At 60.4% G+C, this 20,739-nt stretch overlaps 1 protein-coding gene across 5 annotated transcripts; it reads left to right on the forward strand.

Annotated features, from left to right (window-relative positions):
• Positions 1-10,894: 10,894 nt before the first annotated feature.
• Positions 10,895-19,607, forward strand: LOC117639414 (proteoglycan 4-like). 5 transcript variants are annotated; one of them, XM_034375033.1, is made up of 11 exons: positions 10,895-11,028; positions 11,329-11,440; positions 11,529-11,715; positions 11,809-12,093; positions 13,479-13,575; positions 13,991-14,101; positions 14,601-14,732; positions 15,987-16,211; positions 17,348-17,527; positions 18,402-18,488; positions 18,786-19,607. In XM_034375033.1, the coding sequence occupies exons 1-11, from the start codon at positions 10,917-10,919 to the stop codon at positions 19,427-19,429; spliced, it is 2,172 nt and encodes a 723-aa protein (XP_034230924.1). In that variant the 5' UTR covers positions 10,895-10,916; the 3' UTR covers positions 19,430-19,607. The 5 variants fall into 5 exon arrangements, with proteins under 5 accessions (XP_034230924.1, XP_034230925.1, XP_034230927.1 ...); XM_034375034.1 differs by having other exon boundaries at positions 11,329-11,434; XM_034375036.1 differs by lacking the exon at positions 17,348-17,527.
• Positions 19,608-20,739: the final 1,132 nt, after the last annotated feature.

Below are 20,739 nucleotides of genomic sequence, written 5' to 3' on the forward strand. Positions count from 1 at the left end.
TTCGCGGCGCGTCGCTACGTGGTGCGACGTGGCTGGACGTGGCCTGCAGCGCCCCGCCCGCCCGACGCACCGAGTTGCCCCAACAACAATTTGATATCGGTTCCGGATCCGGGGCGCTCCTCTTGGCGTGTGCGCCGCCGAGGAAAACGAAAAGGAAAAAGAGACCAAACAAACCGCGAGATTTCTTCCCAGTCTTCCCAGCGGCGCGGCGGTTTTCTGGGCGATTCTTTATCGCTTCCTACGGTCGTCGCCATTTTCTTCCTGCTTTTCGTCTTTTCTCCTTTTTTTCGGTTTCTATGTCGCTTACTCCTCTTACCTCATTCGTCTCTTCTTCTTGCTCCCACTGCTCTTCCATCTTTTTTCTTTCGTTCTCCAAGCCATGCCTCTTCCCTCTTCGTACTCTTCCAACCCCGCACTATCCGCGTTTTGTGACGTTTTCTGTGTTTCCTTCCTTTCCATCTTCTCTCGCGTTTGGTTTCCTCTTGCCTCGAGTTCCTGACTCTCCCTCGGACGCCGCTTCCGCGGCGCGAAACGATCAATTGTGGTCCAGCCCGCCTCTCAAGTCAAGTCGGGCTCCGACGGGCTCCTTCAGCGCCTGTCGAGTCCGGGGTAGGCCACGCCGCGCGACACCGCGGCGCGCATGCCGGAGTGTTGCCTACACTGCCGGCGCTTGCTGCGCTTGCTGCGCTCGCTCTCCGAGCCATTGCTGCAGGTTCCGGGCTTAAGGGGCAGAGCGCCACGGCGCGGCGCGGCACGCCACGGCGCGGCGCGGTGTGGAGGGGCGAGGCGCGGGTGGGAGGACACGTCGGCGCGGCGGGCGGGCGGGGCGGCGGCCCGGCAGCCCCAGTACTCCGACGGCCCTTGCCTGGCTTGCCTCGCGCGGATAGGGCTGTGCGCTGCCTTCGCTGTCGTGGTCGCGGTGCTGCGTCCTCGCGGTCCTCGCGGTCCTCGCGCGGGACGGTCTAGACGGCCTCCACGTCGTGGCCTGCCGAGGCCCCACTACATCGCGCGGCAGTGCGGCATCCCCGACTGGGTGCGTGTGTGTTAGTGTGTGAGATGGCGACTGAGGTGGTGAAAGCGGGATGGAAGTTTCACGCGTCGTGCGCCGCAAGGAAGGATTATTTGGGATTATCAAATTGATCGGAGAGCAATCCATTGGTGGGGTCACACGTTCGGTTCGAGTCCCATTTAGCGACTCTGGAGCTCAAAACGCGTCTAGAGTTTTGTCCGCCTCCACCGGTCTTCTGGCCCACTGTGCGGCAGTCGCTACGCCCCTCGCCCCCACAAGACCCCCTCCCCCTCCCCCTCGCCACACATGCAAAGCGAACGCTCATTATCGGTGCTGGCCGAGGCAGAGGCTGGCCGCGCGGAGTCCGCCAAACGAAGCACGACGGGCCGCGCTGCCGGCCTCTACACCGTAATTGGCTGAGCCATTTTTGAGGCCTCGAAGGGCCGTCGGCGGTAACGCTGCAGTGCGCCGGCCTGGCCGGCCTGGTCGGGCCGCGATGGGTGGTCCCCGGTTATTGAAATCCATTCCCTCGTCAAACAACGCGAGTCCGCCGAGCAGGACGATGGGGTGCTTGGCCAGCTCGACGAAGGGAAGGGTGAACCGCCCGGCCCAGCACCGCGCCTGGCAGGCCATGCCAGGCCATGGCAGGCCTGGCCCCGATATGATGACAGACTGGACGGCCGGCCCGAAATCGCTGAGACCGCACCGCCAGAGAGGATTCGCTGCAGCGGACCGGAGGGTCGTTGGCGCCGCTGTCTCTCTCGCGCTCACGCGGCCCTCCGTATGGGTGCGAGAGAGACGGAAGCCTCTCGGAGTCAGTCTGCTGCAGGACCAACATCAAACGCCAGATAGGCGGAGCCAGAGGGCCTCAGTGCCCGCGCCTCTCTCTCTCCTCCACTTTTCGTTTTCGTCTCTCTCGCTTATTTTTTTGCGTTCCTTTATCTCTGCGCGACTTGCTCGGACAAAAGCGAAGCCAATGCCACGCCGTCCGTTTCCGTACCTCTAATCCAATGCACGATCTATAACCCGTAGCACCGCGAAAAATGGTCACAAAAATTATTTCTGTTTCCTATTTTTTACCATCTGATTTGATCAATCTCAATTTGGGTTTGGAAAACCAGCTTATTTTCGGAAAGCGCTCGGGGAACGTCAGCCGCGAGAAAACACAAAAAGTCCTAGAAATTTTATCGAATAGTTTTTTTTTAGGGTGAGTGGTAATTCAACTAATTTTCGGAAAACGTTTTGGAATGGCGTTCCGTCCTTTTGGCCGCGGTTCGTCGAGGCGTGTTGTGGGAGTGGGGAGGGGGAGGGGGGGCGCGGCGGACCGATGCCATGTACTTTCCACTAATGGGAGGGAGCGGCAAAAAATGGGGGCTGGAATTCCGCGGCGGAGAGTTGGACGGCCTGCCCGATGCTCCGAGTCCGATACGGTGTGGTGGCCAGCCTGATCACCGCGCGACGGCCAACACACCGCCGCCAATGAAACGAAAAACCACTCAATCGTTTTGTCCGTTCGTAATTGAATTCCAGCGAGCGATATATGAAAACAATGTTGTCGTTTTACTTGTCTTTTTTTTTGCAACGCAAACAATGAATGGGAGCTTTAGACAAGCCCGGTGGTGCTGGTGCGCGAGGAAGTTGTGAGCTCGTTAGTGAAACTTTACCGGCGAGGAAGGCTTCGCGGCTTGCGGGACAATAATTACTAGTTGTGTGCCGCGAAGAAAGTGGTTCAGCAGTGTCGCGCCAAAAGTGCTCGCCACGCAAATGATGCAACCGGGCCAACTCCTTCGCCAACTTTTACCGTGGGCGTCCTTCAGCACCACAACAACCGAAAACAGATGTTTCCCCCGTTTTTCTCGCTTTCCCGCGTTTTCCCGTCTCTTTGGATCGTTTCCCCGCGCCGCGCCCACACTGCGAGGCGCTGGCGGCGGCGCCTATGTTTGTTCACGTAGCGTCGCTATGACGGCCCCGCCGCGGCCCCGCCTCCGAAAGGGCCGTCTGTCTCTCTCTGTTCCTCGCTGGCGCCGCGGACGCGCCGTGGGTGCGACAGAGAGGGCCGAACGCGTCGCCGCGCCGGCGCCACGAGGTGCAGGGAAGTCTTCGCGCTCAGCTCGCCTAATCTCGTTTGAGTTTATACGCGAGGCAGTCCCCGCCGCGGCGCCGTCCTCTCTCTCTCGCACTCATGGGGGAGGGGCCGGGGGATGCGGTCTTGCCAGGTCGGCGCGCGGCCGGTGTTTTTCTCGGTTTCGCCCGCAGGCTGTGTCTTTTGCCCGTCCCGCTTATGAACTCGGATGGGCAGGGGTATGAGTCTGTGCCGGTACGGAGGGGGCTTTGAGCCTTACCTGGCTTGAGCCCCTTAGCCGGGCCGGGCTACCCAAGCGGGTGGATGAAATACACTGCCCGGACTGTGCGCGTCTCTGGTGCGATAAGCGTCGCGGCTGGCCTGCCTGGCCGCCTGGCGACAACTTTTAAAGACGGCCAAGTCGGCCTTTAAAAATGGTCCTCGAAATGGACCGCGTCGCTTGACGTCCGACGCGGTGGTGCGGCGCTTAGTGAAACTTCCACTCCGTTTTGCCGCCGAAATAAAGTTGCTTGCCGGCTGGAGGCCGAGGCTGCGGACCGTCGCTCTGTCTCTCTCGCACCCGTTGCGGCGCGCGCCGCGAGTGCGAGGGAGACGAGCTGCTCGTCGGGGCGAGGATTTCTCGCCCCGGCGGCCGCGGCTCGGCGCTGCGGAGGCAATAAACGTCCCCTGAAACCCGACGGCGCCATCGCGTTTTGCAGTGCAGCAGAGCGGGCGCTTCCTCGCGGCGAGGACCCACCGGCTGCCATGGGCTTCTCCCGGACGTCGAGCCTCCGCCAAACGTAGGTACCCCGCTTACCTTCCTTTTGGTTGCCCCCGCATCATGTGTCTAGAGCATTGATCCCCATGTGGGACTGGGACGCCCCCCAAGGCCGCTAGCCGCAGGGGTGACCCATCCCCCGCGAACCTCGCCACCGCCACGCCGAGCGCCGCGCGCGCCCCACCAGGGCCCCGCCAGGGCCCCACCAGGGCCCCGCCAAGGAGGGTGCCTTCTGCCTTCGCAAACCAGGTCAGGCCCAGGCTGCTTATGGCACTGAGCATTCGGTCGATTGGAGGACCGGGGACTCCGGGGACCACCATGGACATCATGGCCACCATGGTTACCTTGGGGCTCCGCAGGGCTCCGCAGCCCGGCCACCATGGCGGTTCGAAGACCAGCACGTCGACTTGGACCTGCTTTCGGATCACCACGGGGACACCCGGGGACCACCATGGAGGCTGCCATTCCTGGGGCCGCCTGCGGGGACCACCATGGGGCGGGGGTCCGCCGTGGGAATGTCTTTTCTCTTTCTCTCTCACTCGCGTGCAGGCAGGCGCGGCGCTCAAGTGCACGGCTCTCGGGAGAAACGGCGGCGCGTGCCCGCCTCGCGCGCCTCGCGCGTGCAGCACACTGAGAGTCGTTTTCGTCGCGCTGTCTCTCTCGCACCTACACCGGACGCCCCAAAAGCGCGAGAGAGGCAGCGCGACGAAAACGACTCTCGGAATCAGTCTGCAGAAGCAGCTCAGCGGGGAGATGTCATGCAGACGTGTTGTAGCGGCGGGCATCTTCGCCCTGTCTCTCTCGCACTCGTGGGGCGTTCCGTACGCGTGCGAGAGAGACAGCGCGACGACGCTGTTCTGCCTGCAGGAATATGCAAGTAGCTGCCCGTGTGAAGCGCGTAGCATAGTCGCCTCGCGTCTCACGGAGTCCATTCTGAGGGTGGGCTCGCCGCTGCATCCACTGCGAAAGAAAGTCCCTCGCAAAAGTGCAAGTCAAGGTAGCGCCTTGCGCTTCCAGGGACTTGCGTTAGAAACGCAGCGACGCTGTGGCGGCGTGCGCGCACTGTACAGTGTACCGACACGACGGCGGCGTCGCGGGTCGACGGCCTGCCCCGCAACAAACTTGCAACCGGCGGCTTGAATCCGAGCAGTGCCCTCGTCGCTCTGTCTCTCTCGCGCCGCTGCGGGGCGCACCGTGGGTGCGAGAGAGACGGAGCGACCAGAAGCTTGCAGTGGCCCGTCGCGTCCTTCGCGCGCGGCGCAACGTGAGGCGCGGCGTGGCCAGCGGATTGCCCATTTTCTCGTGGCGTGGCGTGGCGCGGCGTGGCGTGTTTGGGTGCAGCCGAGCGCGGTAAAACGGAAGATTCAGAGCGCCGCGTGGTGTCCCGGCGGCGGGCCGGCGGGGACCGCGTGCAAGCCGCCAGCAGGCCGATTCATCGCTCTGTCTCTCTCGCACTCAAGGGGCGTGCCGCAAGGGAGCGAGAGAGACAGAGCGACGTCCGAAAACCGACAGAGGCCGAAAATTCGTCACGAGGCTTCCTGCACTCGTCATGCGGGGCCGGCCGGACAGGAGTCTGATTCCGGACAAGAGTGCTCCCGTCGCTCTGTCTCTCTCGCGCCCCTACGGGCCACCCCGCGAGTGCGAGAGAGACAGAGCGACGAAAACGACTCTCGGAATGAGTGCGATCCGGATCCAGGTGACGCGGTGATCGCCGGTCGGTGGTCGCCAGGCGGTCGCCGGGGAGCCGAACCGAACCGAACCGAACGGCACTTTGCGGCGCTTCACGAAAAAAAGACAAGTAAAAGGGCGAAAAGAGAGAAAAAGGACCGAGGAACGGAACTCACTTTTTCTGCGGACCGAGACGGCGGGCCCTGGCGGCCCAGCCGCGGCAGCCATCCAGCAGGACGAATACGCCAGCGCGGTGGCGGCGCGCGGCCCGCCACAGTTGGCTGGCCAAGTAGTACGTCGGGCAGGCTGGCTGCCCTGCAGGGCCGCCGCGATTTAGCAGTGGATAGGTCGGGGAGCGCCAGCACCGCCCCCCTAAAACAAAACCACATTGCCTTAAATAATCAAACTAACCTCAATTTATTTTGAAAATTTCGTCAGACGCGCTAAAAGTCAAAACGGCGCATCGGCAACCGCGCAGCACGCGCTTCGAGCTTCGAAATTAAAACGCGTTCCGGAGTTTGACGACGAGTGGCGTGCGGAAAAAGCGGACAGGCGGACGTACGGCGCGCCGGACTCGCGGGCGGACAGACGGACAGACAGACAGACAGACAGACAGACAGACAGACAGACAGACAGACAGACAGACAGACAGACAGACAGACAGACAGACAGACAGACAGACGGGCAGTGGGTGGCGGACAGACTCTGATTCCTGGCGCACCGCAGCGCACCGCGCTGCCCGTTGCCCCGTTCTCTGTCACAGCGTCACAGCCGCAGCGAGCGTCCGCGGCGGTCCTGCCGCTTTGTCGCTCTGTCTCTCTCGCACCCTCGTGGACAACCCCGCGAGTGCGACAGAGACAGAGCGAATGCGCCCGGGGGTCCACTGCGGTGCGGACGGTGCACAGTGGGCCAGAAGACCGGTGGAGGCGGCCAAAACTCTAGACGCGTTTCGAGCTCCGAGTCGCTAAACGGGACTCGAGCCGAACGTGTGCCCACCAATGCAAACGAGGAATCCATTGGTGGGGTCACACGTTCCGTTCGAGTCCCGTTTAGCGACTCGGAGCTCAAAACGCGTCTAGAGTTTTGGCCGCCCCCACCGGTCTTCTGGCCCACTGTGCGGTGCGGACGCAGCGCGCGCTGCAGCTCATCGCTAATTTCCGGCGAGGCTGCCAGCCCCGCCAGCCCCGCCGGCAGTCTCTGTCTCCCTCGCACTCGCGGGGCGTGGCGGGGCGGCGCGTGCGGGTGCGAGAGAGACAGAGTGGCGAACCCCCACCAGCCCGCCAGCCACTAGGGCTGCCAACCTTTGAGAACAAAACACTCAGCCTGGAGTGCGGGGCCGCCGTGCGTGACAGCCGAGCCGGCCTATCTGCACGGCGCTCGGGTCTGTCTGTCTGTCTGTCCTGTCTGTCCGTCCGTCCGTTCGTCTGTGTGACTGAGTGACCGTCCGCACGCGTGTGGGAGTCGCCCGTTGCTGGCGTTGCTAGGCGACGGCTTGTTACGACCGAAATGGCTGGACGGACGACGGCCCGAAGGCCCTCGCTGGACTGCCCATCATAACCCGCACCCTTTGTGCTAATACGCATGCGCGCTCCCAGCGCACCCTCGGGCCGCGCTCCGGAAACACCACCAGTGGTCATAACACTGAAAATAAAAGTGAATCGAAGCCGGAGGCGGCTTGAACCCCGACCACCAGCTGAGCGGACCCCTACTTTTCCATCAAGAAAATTACGGAACCCCCCAAAAAATGTTGGAAACTTATTTTATCGATGAAAAGTGGTCCCCTCTGGAAACTGTTCTGGGCACCGTCAGCCTCGCTGGAGTAGCGCGCCATGCCTTGCCACGGGCTGAGTCCGTCTCTCTGTCTCTCTCGCACTGCCACCGGGACGACCGGGACGCCCGCGGGTGCGAGAGAGACAGAGAGTCGAATTGGCTGGATAGTGCAGTCTTGCGAATTGGCGTGACTCGCCGGTGCTCCTGCACTGCAAGACCGCTTCGCCCCCCTCCGGGTCACGTCCTCCAAGCCTCCACGGCCTCCTCAGCGCTCGCTTCGCAGAGCGGCACGCCGTGGCGCCCAGCGATAAGGAAATGAAAAACACTTGTTACCCCTTGTTGCATGTCACCGTGACACCGTGACAACCGTGACGGGAGTAGCAACACCGGGCGCGCCGCTCGCCCGTCTGCCTGTAGGCTGATAAGCCGTTTTCGTCGCTCTGTCTCTCTCGCACCTGTACGGGACGCCCCACGAGTTCGACAGAGACAGCGCGACGAAAATGGCTCTCGGAGTCAGTGGGCCGGGCTATATCGAGCACCGCCACGGCGATATTTCCAGCTGACTTCCAGTGCGGGGCCTGACCTCCAGCAGCGACCTCTCTTCCCGAAAGCTATTTATGCCTCGCCCTATGACTCCCCCGCGCGCCGAGGTGAACTTTGTCCGCGGCGCAGGGCTTGGCCGGGGCTCGGCCACGCGTGGCCCACTGGAAACGGCCGGACTAGCTGGAAAGCAATGCATAATGTATTCGCGGCGCGCGGCGCGCCCAAGCCAGTCCAGTCCAGTTCCTTTCCAGTGGCGGTCACGCGACGCGCGGTTTCACAGTGGCGCGGCCCATTCTTCTCGGGGGAAGTACCACTGAAAGCGAACGGAGCGCCAACGCGTCGGAAAAGCGGCTTTAGCCGGTAAACGGCGAGCGTTACGAGCGCTGTGCGTGGAGTGAAAAAATAATTGAATTTGAAACGCAGTTGTCCTGAGTGTGATGTGGCGATAACGCTTCACCGAGTTGGAGTCAGCTCACCGGGTTCCGGTGTCAGAACCGAAGAAAATAACATCCCTTCCTCCCCGGGCGGCCAATCACTTCCTGGAATTAACAGCGTACACGCTCGCCGCCCCCGGTGGGGCCGTGGGGCCGGCGGGGCGCTCTGTCCATCTCGCTCCACTCCCGCGGGGCGTGGTTCCCCCGGGGTGCGAGAGAGAGGCATGTTCGGAATCGGCCTGACACCGGGCAGCGGCGGCAGCGGCGGCAGCGGCCAGCTCGATGGCGTTCTCCCATGCGTCCATTAGGGAAGCGCTCCCCGGCCACCCCCGGCAGCCCAGCCCGTCTGGATGCGGGGAGGGGCGGGGCGGGGCGGCGGCATGCGTGAACGGCCGAATGCCGTGCCTGGCGCCCCTCTGGCCGCGCTCGGGCGTGGCTGCAGACTGACTCCGAGAGTCGTTTTCGTCGCTCTGTCTCTCTCGCTCTCATGAGGCGTCCCCTATAGGTGCGAGAGAGAGGGAGCGGAAGCGCGCGGTATGCTGTGACGGCGTGACCCCTGACCACGACGCGGGCCTCGTGGGACGGTACGCGGCGCGGCGCACACCGCGCGGTGGCGATAACAGGTGTAAATCAGACAAAGCGACGCCGCGGCCGGCCGTGCTACGCCGTTCCCTCTCCAGAAACTCGCTCGCCCTCCAGAGTTATCGCACTCGCCACCAGATTTAGGGCCGCCGGGGTGTCTCCATCCCCGCCGAGGCGAGGGGGACGGGGAGCACCTGCTCTGATTGGTCGACGACGACGTGTCTGACGACCGAAGTTTTCCTCGCCCGACCCTAGTTGGACTCACTGCCGCTAACGCGCCGATTACGCCGCCCGCCTCGAAGGCGGCCAGGCAAAAGGCAGCGGCAAAGGGTCGGCGTCACGGCCGCAGCACGACGCCAACAAGGGGTCGGGGTGGGTCGGGGTGGGTCGGGGTGGGTCGCGGAGGGTGGGGGAGCCAAGGAGAGGTCGGAGGCAGACGGCGGCGGTGGTGCTGCGCGCTGTTTTCGGCATCAGGATGTCACGCGCCCGTCTCGCGCCCGCCGGGCATGTCGGCGGGAGTTGGAGAGGGACGGGTCGGAGGAGGACGGGTCGGAGGAGGGATGGGTCGGAGGGATGGGTCGGCGGCAGGCGAGCAAGCAGCGGCGGCCGCGCCTCACCGTTAATCAATAGGGAGGCTCTGTGGCGTTGTGGGCACAGCAGCGCCGGGCGTGGCGGGGTGCGGTGTGGCGGGGCGGCTGCTGAGCAGCCCCCTAGGGGACGCCTCGTACCATGCCGCTCCCCGCCGATGCAAGCCACTCGACCAGACACCCGTTCGTTACACCGAGCGAAAACAACAACTCTGGTTTTTCATCGGGTTGCCAGATTAATATCGCAACGCGGTGAGTCGACCTGTTGCCTCCATTTTTGATAGTTTCCGCAACGAATCTGCGAGCGAGTCGGCGGCGTCCTGGGAGTCCTCCTGGGGAGCTGGAGGGCCTAGGCGCGCTGGATAAGACGGGGCCGGGCCGGGCTGAAGGTCCATCTCTCTCACACCAACACGGCACGTCGCTCGAGTGCGAGAGAGACAGGCCGACCCTGCTGGCGGGGAGCTTGCTTGAGCCTGAAAAATCCCTTTGGCCTTGCGTTGCGTCAGCGTCAGCCCCGCCCCGCCTGCCCCAGCCTGCTCCAGCCTGCTCCCGCTGGCCCAACTTGTGCGCGAACTCTGGCGCTCTCCACGCAGTTTCTTCCCCTCGTTCCTCCCTCTTGCTCTGCTTGCTTTGCAGACCAGAGTTTCTGCGCGCGTGCCCCGCATGTATGTTTAAATTCAATCAGAAATGAGTGAAGAGTCTGAGGCTTGCTCGGACCCTCCTTGAAGCGGAGGCAAGGCACGAAAAAAATAAATTGTTTATTATGACAACCATCACGCTAGTTTCCGGTTGTTCCAAGGCCAAATAGTCATCATATGAATCAGTTTGATATTTTATTCGGTTTATATTACCGCTGGGACAGAGTATATTTTTTTTCTTTCCGTGCGCGGCGGTCCACTGCCTCGGCAGCAGCGCTCTCTTTGTTGTCACCGCGATCCTTCTCCCCCTGCTCTCCCTCCCCCTCCTGCTCTCCCTCTCCCTCTCTCTCTCTCTCTCCCTCTCCCTCTCTCCCCTCTCTCTCTCTCTCTCTCTCCGAGGCTCCGTCTGTAATAAGACGGTGACGCCAGCGCGGAGCCCCTGCCGGTGTCGAGGTAGGCAAACCCGCCGCGCTGCGCCGTCGGCGGGCTAGCCCACCCTCACGGCGCCCGCTCCCCCGAGAAGGCCGCTGCGACTCTCTCTCTCTCTCTCTTCTCGCGGATCGGATATTGATTCCCAGCGACTCGGAAGAAAAGCCCGGTCGGTGTTTACCGAGCCTAACAGCCTGGCGTGTTTGTTTGTTCCAGATGGTAGCCGGGGCAGCCGACGGTGCCGACCTCCGCGCGGCGGGGCTGCCGACGGACCGCCAGAGCGCCCACGAGTCCCGGAGGCACTTCGACTTCGGCCGGGGGCGGCGCCGGCGCCGGCGCTGGCGGCCACCGGGGGCGGCATGGAGGCGGTGGTGCACAGCGCCGTGCTGGCGGCCAGCCGGCCCGCGGCCGGCAAGATGTCCGGCATGGCCAGCAACCAGCCCGCGCCCAGGAAGTCGCTCTCCATGGGGGCGCTCCGGGCGCAGCAGCAGCGCTCCAGGGTGGCGGACCAGGACCGCACCGACGACGGTGAGCGCCACGGCCAGTCCCGGACACCAGGCGCCACTGGCCGTTAGGCTGGCAGGCCTCGTTTCTTCCCCGTTAAGGCGGTGGCGTCTGGGAGCTTGGCAGTGCCGCAGCAGGGCCGCGTGCTAATGCCTGGTGCTGCCGATGACGTCACCAAGCCAAACACCATGTTGGCGGCGGCGGCATCAAAGCATCGCCGTCTGGCGCGCCAAGCAGTGCCATGGTGCCGTCATGGTGTCGCCATGGCGGCCAGACTGTCACACAGTCCGACGCAGTCACACTGACTCTGGCTCTGGTCCGCAGCGGGCGAGACGGAGCCCCTGATGGCGTCCCAGGACCACGGCGACGACGACCTGCGCGGCGAGGAGAAGATCCGTGAGGACAACATCAGCAAGGAGGACAAACCGCGGTACAGGTTCGACCACGCCCAACTCCCGACATTAATCCGCCAAATTAATTTAAACCGAGGAATTGGTGTTGACCGGTTGGTTCGGCCGTTGCAGGAAGGAGTTCAAGACGGAGTACAAGAAGAAGTTCCGGCCCTTCTCGCAGTACGAGTACGTGGAGGGGCGCTTCATGAAGCGGCGCGCCGACGACGCCCCGGCCGAGCAGCCCGAGCCGCCGCCGCAGCCGCAGCAGCCCTGGTACGCGGAGGTCATCGAGCTGCGGAAGAAGGCCGGCGAGTACAAGGTACGCGGTTCAAATACCAAGTCATTTTAATTTTTTTTCGAAAGTTTTTTTTTTGTTTGACGAGCGTGAAATTAATCTTGTTCTCTCTTGCAGCACCGCGGCTGGGGCACCGAGCTGGCCCCGGAGCACATCTCGGAGCTGTACAGCAAGCAGATCCTGCTGTGGGAGCAGGTGTCCAAGCGGTCGTCGCTGTCGGCGCTGTCGCTGGCCGCCGTGGCCGCGTCGCCGCGCTCCATCAGCAAGGAGGAGAAGGAGCGCGAGAACTCGCGGCGCACGTCGCCCACCAAGGCCTCCAGCCTGGGCCGCCAGCGGCCGCACACCGCGCAGCCCAAGCTGGCCGGCGTGCACGAGCGAAGCAAGTCGGAGAAGGGCCGGAAGGTGAGCACTGAAAAAAATCTCATTCAACGAACGTTAATCAAAGCAGATGATCCATCGCGTTTCACAACTGCTGTGATAGCCGAGAGGTTAGAGACGTGGGATCGAGTTACCGCAGGCCGGCGTTCGAATACCAGCGTCACAAAAGTTTTTTCGACTTGCTATCCTAAGGGTGGTGGTTCGAGGCCATCCGAGCGGAGTCGTGCGCAACAGACCCACATGCCGGAGGTTCGACTCCTAACAAATATTTCCATTTAATTTTACTGCCTCACCCAGTGCGGTTGAAACCCGTGAACGTGAGCCCGTTCCGTGCATGGGACGTGGTGGTCCAGGGAGTAGAGGCGTCGGTTCCCAATGCTAGGGTCGACGGTTCGACTCCCCCAACTTCTTGCGAAATTTTGACCGGGTCGGTCGAGTCCTGTTGCGTCAAGAACCCACCTCACGCCGATCCCCTCGTCATGGGCCGTGGTGGCCGAGAGCGTAAAGTCGTGTGATTCCGATGGCGGGGTCCGGGGATCGAATCCCATCATTTCATTACATTTTTCGACCGCCTTCCTCCCAGTGCAACTCAAACCCGTCGTCCAACACGCTGCCAGACGTACAAGCGTGATAGCGTAGTGGTCAGAGTCACATTCACCTGGCCACTACGCTGTGGGTGTCTAAAAAGCAATCCGCTTCGGCGGGTTGGCCTCGGCACTGGAGCGATGGAGTATTTGATCCATCAATCCAGACCATCCGGTGTGTGGTTGCGGGTGGTGCCTCCTTGACTCGTCGGGGAGGCGATGATAAGTCCTTTGAAGCTGGCCTAAAACGCTGTATGTTCGGTACGGGAGCGCCGGACAGTGGGGGTACCATGGGGTACACAACCAACCCTACGAAAACAAGAAGCTCCCACCAAACCTCTTCTCTGTCTGAGTCTCTCTCTGTCTCTCTGTCGTCTCACTCTACGTCCCGCCCCTCAAAGAGCTTCGTACTGGGTGCTCTCACCCAGCTGCCTGAGCTTTGGGGTCCTACTGGGTCCCCCGGCGAACGCTTGGGTCGCTGACGGGATTAACCCCAGGTACCTGATAGCACCGGTTCCCATCCCGAACACCGAAGTAAAGCAGGAGGCCTCCCCATTAAGACTGGGGAGGGGGTGTAGAGTTCAAATTTTTTTCTTTTCCCTTTCAAATTTCTCAGTCAATACTCGTTCGGTTCCTTATACGGGGTAGTATGCGGGCTCATTCCAAAGAACTGGCCGGGCCGAATCGGGAGGCATTGTTGCGCGCCAGTCACATTTAGCGACGCTACAGCTCAAAACGCGTCTAGAGTTTTGGACACCTCCACCGGTCTTCTGGCCCACTGTGCGGCGTAGCTGTGCCTTCTGAACGTTTAACCCGTTGTTGCAGACGGAGAAGACGGACGACAACAAGAAGGAGGCGCTGCCCCGGTCGTCGCGGAAGGAGTTCCCCCTGAGGCATCACCTGGAGAGGACGACGGGAGCAGGTGAGCGCCTCCAACGACTCTGCGTGTCTGTCACTGCACTGTGAGTGTGTCCAGTGCACAGCCTGGCACAGCGCAGTGCTGATTCCGAACAGTCGCTCTGTCTCTCTGGCAACCCTTCGGTGCACCCCATGAGTGCGAGGAGACTGTTTGGAATCGGACGGCAGGTGCGATGCTTTATTACTGCAGCGTGACCACAAGCGTGTGTTTGTCCGGCACAAAAAAAGTAACATCGATTTTGAGAACGAGATTTCGAACCGCCAGGTCCACCGAATTGCCGTCAATCTGCATCTGACTTTCTCTATCTCGACACTTTTTACTCACGTAGAGTCTTTCCGTCTGTCTGTCGATCTGTCTGTCTGTCTGCCTGCCTGTCTGCCGAGATAAGTCCCGAGTTATCCAGAGGGGTGTCTTTCAGAGGACGGCGCGCTCCTCCTGTCCCCGACCAGGGAGAAGCTGGAGCCTGTCCCACGCCGCACAGAGGAGCCCTCCGCCAGCCCCAAGAGAGCCCCCGGCCTCGCACACACAGGTGCACACCACTGTACCCCCGCCAGGGCACGCCGGGCCAGCCCAGGGCCAGCCACGCCCCCGCCTCTCACTCTGCAACGCCCTGCTCTCGCTCACCGCCTCCCTTGGCTCTTCCCATTCATCCCTCGCTCACTGCCTTCCTCTTCTTCACTTCCTTGACTCTTCCCATTCATTCCCTCGCTCTCGCTCACTGCCTCCCTCTTCACATTCCTTGGCTCTTCCCAGTCACTCCCTCGCTGTCGCGCTTGAACAAGCCTTGGTGGGTGCCGGTAGTGGTGATGATGGTGGTGTTAGATTTAGCAACTAACTCGCCACAGTCAAGCGCCTAGTCCAACAGCACGCGGCTGCACTACTAACTCTACGAACCGGAGCGCCAATCGCAATAGTGTAGTCTCCTCCGGGCCGGTAGAGCATGCCTTGCAACACTCCGAGATGCGCACTAGCTGGCCGTCGAGCGGCCCAGGTCAGTCCCAGCCTGACGCCTGTCCTCTGCCTTGCAGGCCGGTCGCAGTCGCTGGGGCCGGGCGGCGCGGGCGGCGCGCCGGAGACGCGGTCCCCGAAGAGGTCCCCGAGGCCGGCCACCAGCACGACGGCCGCCTCTGCAGCGCCCGCCGAGCGACGCCCCCGACCAAGTAAGTCGACCGTCGCGAACGAGGACGGTCTACATCTAACGATTCTTCTTCTTCCCGGCAGCGTCTCAGTTATTTTGCCCCGGATCGTTTTCGTCTGTGTCGCCCGCATGCGGTTCTCTTCTAAGTCTGCTGTTTCCTCTCTTGAGTCAGTGTGTAGAACCTGAGTGCGGAGCAATGAGTTTTTCCCAAGTAAATACTGCTTGGCAGGACTTCCGTCCGGATCAAGTCTAGGGCACGCGCATGAGTTAGCATCTCTGGTAGACTTGGCTCGGAGGGAGTGGAAATGTAACTGCATCCAAAGTTTTGGATCTTTGAAAGAAATTGCTCCTCAGTCATGATCACAAGCTTAACTTCCTTTCCTTGTGCACAGGATGTGGTCACGACGAGACATTCGTACTTATTTTTCTCCCTCTCGTTGTCAGTTTAGAAGACAATTAGATTAGACACAGTTTATGAGGTTTCTTTCTCACCTAGCTGTGCACCATCAATTTACAAATTAACTGAGTCGATGACCAGCTGCCTAGGTCAGCGATTTTGATTCTTAATTGCAACCAAACCGTTCGCCAGAATCATTGCAAGTTTAAAAGTGCACTCAGAGAAGTAAAGATTGAACACTCTTTTGCAAGCCACCGGTGAGACTGATTCCACCAGAACGGGAACACATGTCCAAGCGGTGCCAGTCATGAGGCGTTCCTCTGGCTTGTTTCTCCGTCCATATTGAGCCATGTGTCCACCGGGCGGTCGAGGCAGTCATGATGGAGAGAGAGCGGCCAGTTGTCACTCGTGGACTGCATATAGCGGCATCTAGCACCCCAACCAAGTAGCATCTGTTCCTGGGTCGAATGTAGATAGTTAACTTTGTGCCGCATTCGAGCCAGCAGTGACGTGGCGTCGCCAGCAGTGTGTCCATTCATTCTCTAGCTGTTTTAAAGATGTTAATTGAACATTCTCGATATTTCTAACTTGTTGCTTCCTGGCGGCGCCATAGTCTTTCTAGCTTTCAGGGCAGCGCGCCCCGCCCAGTTGGTCGCAAGCAGCCGGACTAAGTAGATACAAGGAGTGGCAGGGCGGCGCGAGGACAGAAAAAAATAAAACTAGTAACTTAAATCTGTCTTGGCGCGAACCCCGCCACGTTTGTAGCCTATAGCTTATTTTCGCAAATGTATCTGAACGCCCCTAAATACGTTTTTTTGTGGATGTCTCTTTTATTTTCCGTAAGTTTCTTTACGCTTTTGGCCTCTCTTTTTTTTCTAGCAACCCTGAACACAACTGCCCCCTCCCGTTCCAAAAGTAGAACCTCCGCCTCCGCCTCGGCCCCCTCGAAAGGCTTTGGCGAGAACAAGGCCCAGCCCGGCCGCGCCGCGTCGGCAGCCTCGTCCAAGAGCTCGGCCGGCACGGCGGACCTCAAGAAAAGACCGGAAAAGGAGGCGCAAAAGACGGCGCAAAGAGGGCCCCCCACGGCCAGGGCTAGGCCAGCCAGTAAGTAGAGAGGCCGGAGCAAGCACGGCCCGGCACGCCGGCACGGCCCGGAGCGAGGCTAGGAGTCGGCACCAAGGGGCGGAGCGGGCACGAGCCCCGGTTGGGTCGGCCACTAGCTTTTCATTTTTTCTTTTCACGGTGGTCAGTTGGAAAAAAAATTAAAAACAAACAGTCGTTTTAAGTTAGTCAAGTGGGTAAGACAAGCCCGTCGAGCACGGCGTCGGAGCGGGTTGCCTACCTGCGCGGCGGGCCGTGTGTGCTGTGGCGGCTGTGGCACGTGTGTTTGACGCACCCCCCACCACCTGTCTCGCCCTTCTGTTTTAGTGCCGACCCAACTGGTGACTGACGAATTCCCGCTTGCCTCGGTCTCGTTGCCGTGATTTAAAAAAAAAAAAAAAACAGACCCTCTGCTTATCCTTGAGACAGCTTTGCGTTGTGTGTCGGCTTGATGTGTTCCCAGTATGTCTTCTCTTTCTGCTCACACCTGAGGTGGCAACGGCCTTCCAAGAGTAGAGTAGATCTCTATCTACTTCTTGACAAACCAATACAAAGTAGTTATGTTGGTAACGCTTTCGTTTGACTTAGTTTTGTTTTGGTTACAGAGCTTTATATCAGTAGTTAAAGTAGCGCTTAGACGTATAACTTGATTAACACTTTTCCACTGTCACACTTGTCTACTTGTCCTGTATCTTTGTAGGGGACAAAGTCAATCCTTGATTTACTTTCAGTCTATACATAAGTGGCCTGAGCATTTCAGTCATCGAACACGAACACGGGGAGCTGCGTCATCTAGCGCGGCTGACAGAATGTTTACTCTGTTTTATTTCTCATTACTCTCTTGCTGGGTGAAAGTGATACTTGCATGCGTGAAAACACTGCAGTGAACTTACTCTACTTTAGAACTTCAGGGATGGGCGAAAGCGTCTTGTGGCTTTCGCACGGAACTAGCTTAGCTTTTTTTTTTTTGTTAGAGCCAACCCGAAAATGGGACTAGTCGAAAGCAAACTGGTTGAGAAGGACATCCCCATAGCCAGTCGCCCATCCCTGGACGGCCTGCCTTTGGCCTGCCTTTGGCCTGCCTGCGTGGCCCTTGGTCCTCGGAACAGACTGGTACGGTGCGTCTGTTCCTGTGCCAGGCGGGGAGGCGGAGCCCGAGGAGCCCGAAATGGAGCTTGAGCCTATCGTCAAGTCGCCGCCCGAGCCGACGAGGGTCAAGTCTCCGGAACAGATCATCATGCGGTCCCCGGAACCCGTCAACTGGACCGTGCCGCTGGACACCGGCAAGACGTTCACCGTCACCCACAACGTCCCCGACGGTGGGTCCCCTGGAACGCTCCGCCTTCGACTCGCTCACTTCTGGAGGTTCCGCACCGCATCACCCCTCCGCGCTCCGCGGCCCCGCCCCGCCGTCTGCACTGATGGAAAAAGTCCTCATTTTGCGTTTCGGTCTTATTTTGGCGAATCAGTTGTTTCTCGATCATAGTTCAGGTAGAGTCGAGACCCTTCAAAATAAGAGTTGGTAAAACCATTCGTCTCGTTTAGATTTGTCTGGGAACAAGAGTGCAGTGTCCTATAGCTTAATAAACTCCTTGTCAGTTTGATAAAAAATCAACCCCTCTCACATACATCTGGAATTATGTCCTAAGGTGAATCTCGAAGTGACGGACTATTTTTTCAGTGTATACGACACGCGGCTCATTTTCGAATGGCACCACATCTGCTCATTGCCAGCGGCAACTTGGCCACACATGACATACACATCAGAAATAGTGACTAAGCAGAGAGGAGGGATACCACAAAGTTTGGCATTTGAAGTAACCCAAATGGCAGCAGCGAAAGAGCGGCTGGAAAGCGCCTGTGAAGCAGGCAACACGTTTGGCTTGTTTTGACAGTGGCGTCACGATGTTGCCGTTGTGTTGGTATGACTGTAGACACGTTTGGGTCGCTCTGTAATTGTGTGTATGTTTTTGTGCACTCACCTCTGGAAACCCAACTCCTTTAAATGCAATAATGACTAACCTGTTTCTCGAGTAAAAACGCTTTTTCTTACGAGAGTTGGTGGTGTGGTTCGTTTTCGCTTAGTTCCTGTTAGCAAAGAGGGTTTTGTTGGCATGCTCTTTGAAGTAAAACTGAAATTACTCGACGCGCCTCCTCCACGGCCACTCTGCAGCGCTGGCGTTCTGTTTGCAGGAGAGCGCGCCCTCGGAACGCCCAGCCCCGCCCCGCCAGCCAAGGCAGAGCCCGCCAAGCCCGCCGCGCCCGCCGCGCCCGCACCAGGTACGTTTCTCTCTTTTCCACACGTGCAAAAAAAGAAAAAAACAAGAAACGTTATTTTTCTGACTATCTTGGTTTAAACTTTGAACCCATGCCATATTTTTCTGGCTGTGCTAAAGCACTGGCTTGCCAGACAGAAAGTCTCCCGCTAGAATTTTTTTTCGTAGTGCCATACCGTTTTTAATTTTTGTTTTAAATTTGCTTAAGTGTTTTTATTATTATTTTCCTCCTTTTGTTGTTACGCACTTTTAATTTGCGCCATTTTTATTTTTGTTTTCGTATTATTTTTGCTTTATTTAGTTTCACTGACCGAGTCGGAAACCCTGCTCGCCCTATCACCCTCCCCCGTCCCCACAGACACCCCCAGTCCGAGCCAGACGTGCTCCGAGCTGGGCTCGCGCGTCGCCTCCCCCGCCACCCTGGAGGTCATGTCCATCTGCCAGAACAGCGGACCCTCCCCGACGACGTCCCCCGCGGCCTCCCCCGCGGCCTCGCCCGCGGCGGTCCGAGTGACGTCGGTGACGTCGAAAAGTCCCGACCCCGCGGACGGCTTGGCCAGTGGCCTCGTTGATCTGAACCCCACCAACGGTTGGAACAACGGCCACGTCGATTTGAACGCCACCAACGTCTGGGGCAACGGCCACGCCGACCTGAGTGCCAGCAACGGCAACGGCCTCAGCAGCTTGACGGAGTCCTCCCCGGACCTGCTCACCCCCAGCGCCTTCACCCCCAGCGCCCCCGAGGAGCCCGTCCACGTCGCCGACCTGCTGGCCTTCGCGGACCCCGGCACGCCGTTGGCGGCCAAAAAGGCCGACGGCCTCCTGGACGGCGCTGAGGCCGTGGCGGCGTTGAAGGCCGCCAACGGAGTCCTCGCCGACGTGAAGGAGACTGTGGTCTCGTCCAGCCCCTCTGAAAACCTCCTAGACACCTCGCTTACTTTTTAACAGCCCTTCTCGCTCGCACAGCCTTCCTTCTGATCGTCTTTACTATTGCCTCTCCGCCTCCGCCCCTGCTTCCCCTTCCTCGGCATCTGCTTTAACGCTTACTCAGCCAAGGCTTCTTACACTGTACTTGGGCCAGTCAGTCCCATAAGTTGTTAGTGAATGCCATAGTCTCTCTCGCGTCTCTGCTTGGCTGTGACGGCGCCTTGCCCTGCTTGTCCTGCTGGCCCTGCTTCTGGTGGCGGTCGCTAACTCTGTCTCTCTGCCCGTCTTCTTTGCAGCTGCTCCGAAACCCGCTCCCCGCAAACCCGACCCCAAGGGGCCCGCCGCCCCGCCGCCCGCCGCGGCGCCAGCGGCCGCAGCGCCACCCAGCAGCGCCGCGCCGAAGCAGCCCGAGCCGAGGGCGTCGCCGGCCAAGACGACCACGACGGCCACGACCAAGCCGGCCGACCCGATGTCGTCCTCCACCTACGGCTCCCTGTCCGGCTCCAGTGGACCCACGGCCTCCCCGAAGGCGTCCCCGAAGGCGGCCCCCAAGACAGACACGACCTCCAGGTCGAGCACCAGCGAGCCCAAGTCGGACCCCATGACGTCGTCCATGACGTCGTCCACCATGGGGCCCTCCAAGGGCTCCGCGGGCAGCGCAGGATACTCCACAAAGACTGACCCCATGATTGCGTCCACGGCAGGCAGCATCGCCGGCTCCTCTCTCAAGTCCGACCCCATGACCACGTCCATGTCGGGCAGCAGCTGGGACGGGTCTTCCCTCAAGTCGGACCCCATGGCCGCCTCCATGATGGGCAGCAGCTTGGGTGGGTCGTCGCTCAAGTCGGACCCCATGGCCACCTCCATGATGGGCAGCAGTCTCGGTGGCTCGTCGCTCAAGTCGGACCCCATGACGACGTCCATGATGGGCAGCAGTCTCGGTGGCTCGTCCCTCAAGTCGGACCCCATGGCGACGTCCATGATGGGCAGCAGCATGGGCAGCTCCTTCGACCCCATGACGTCCTCCATGATGGCGAGCAGTATAGGCTCGTCCAAGGCGGACCCCATGTCCATCAGCACCAGCTCGGCGAAGGCGGACCCCATGACGACGTCCGTCATGGGCAGCCTGTCCGGCAAGGCCGCGGACCCCATGACGTCATCCGTGATCGGCTCGCTCAACGGCGTGGAGGACAAGTCGGCGGGCGGCGCGCTCAAGTGCCTCGACGACCCGTCGTTCATGTTCGACGCCAAGGCCTCGGCGCCGGCCGCGCCGGCCGCGCCCAAGGTGCAGGTGCCGCCCGCCGGAGGCTACAGGGTCTTGGAGGCGC

Source organism: Thrips palmi, unplaced genomic scaffold (genome assembly GCF_012932325.1).
Source record: "Thrips palmi isolate BJ-2018 unplaced genomic scaffold, TpBJ-2018v1 HiC_scaffold_11, whole genome shotgun sequence".
NCBI lineage: Eukaryota > Metazoa > Arthropoda > Insecta > Thysanoptera > Thripidae > Thrips > Thrips palmi.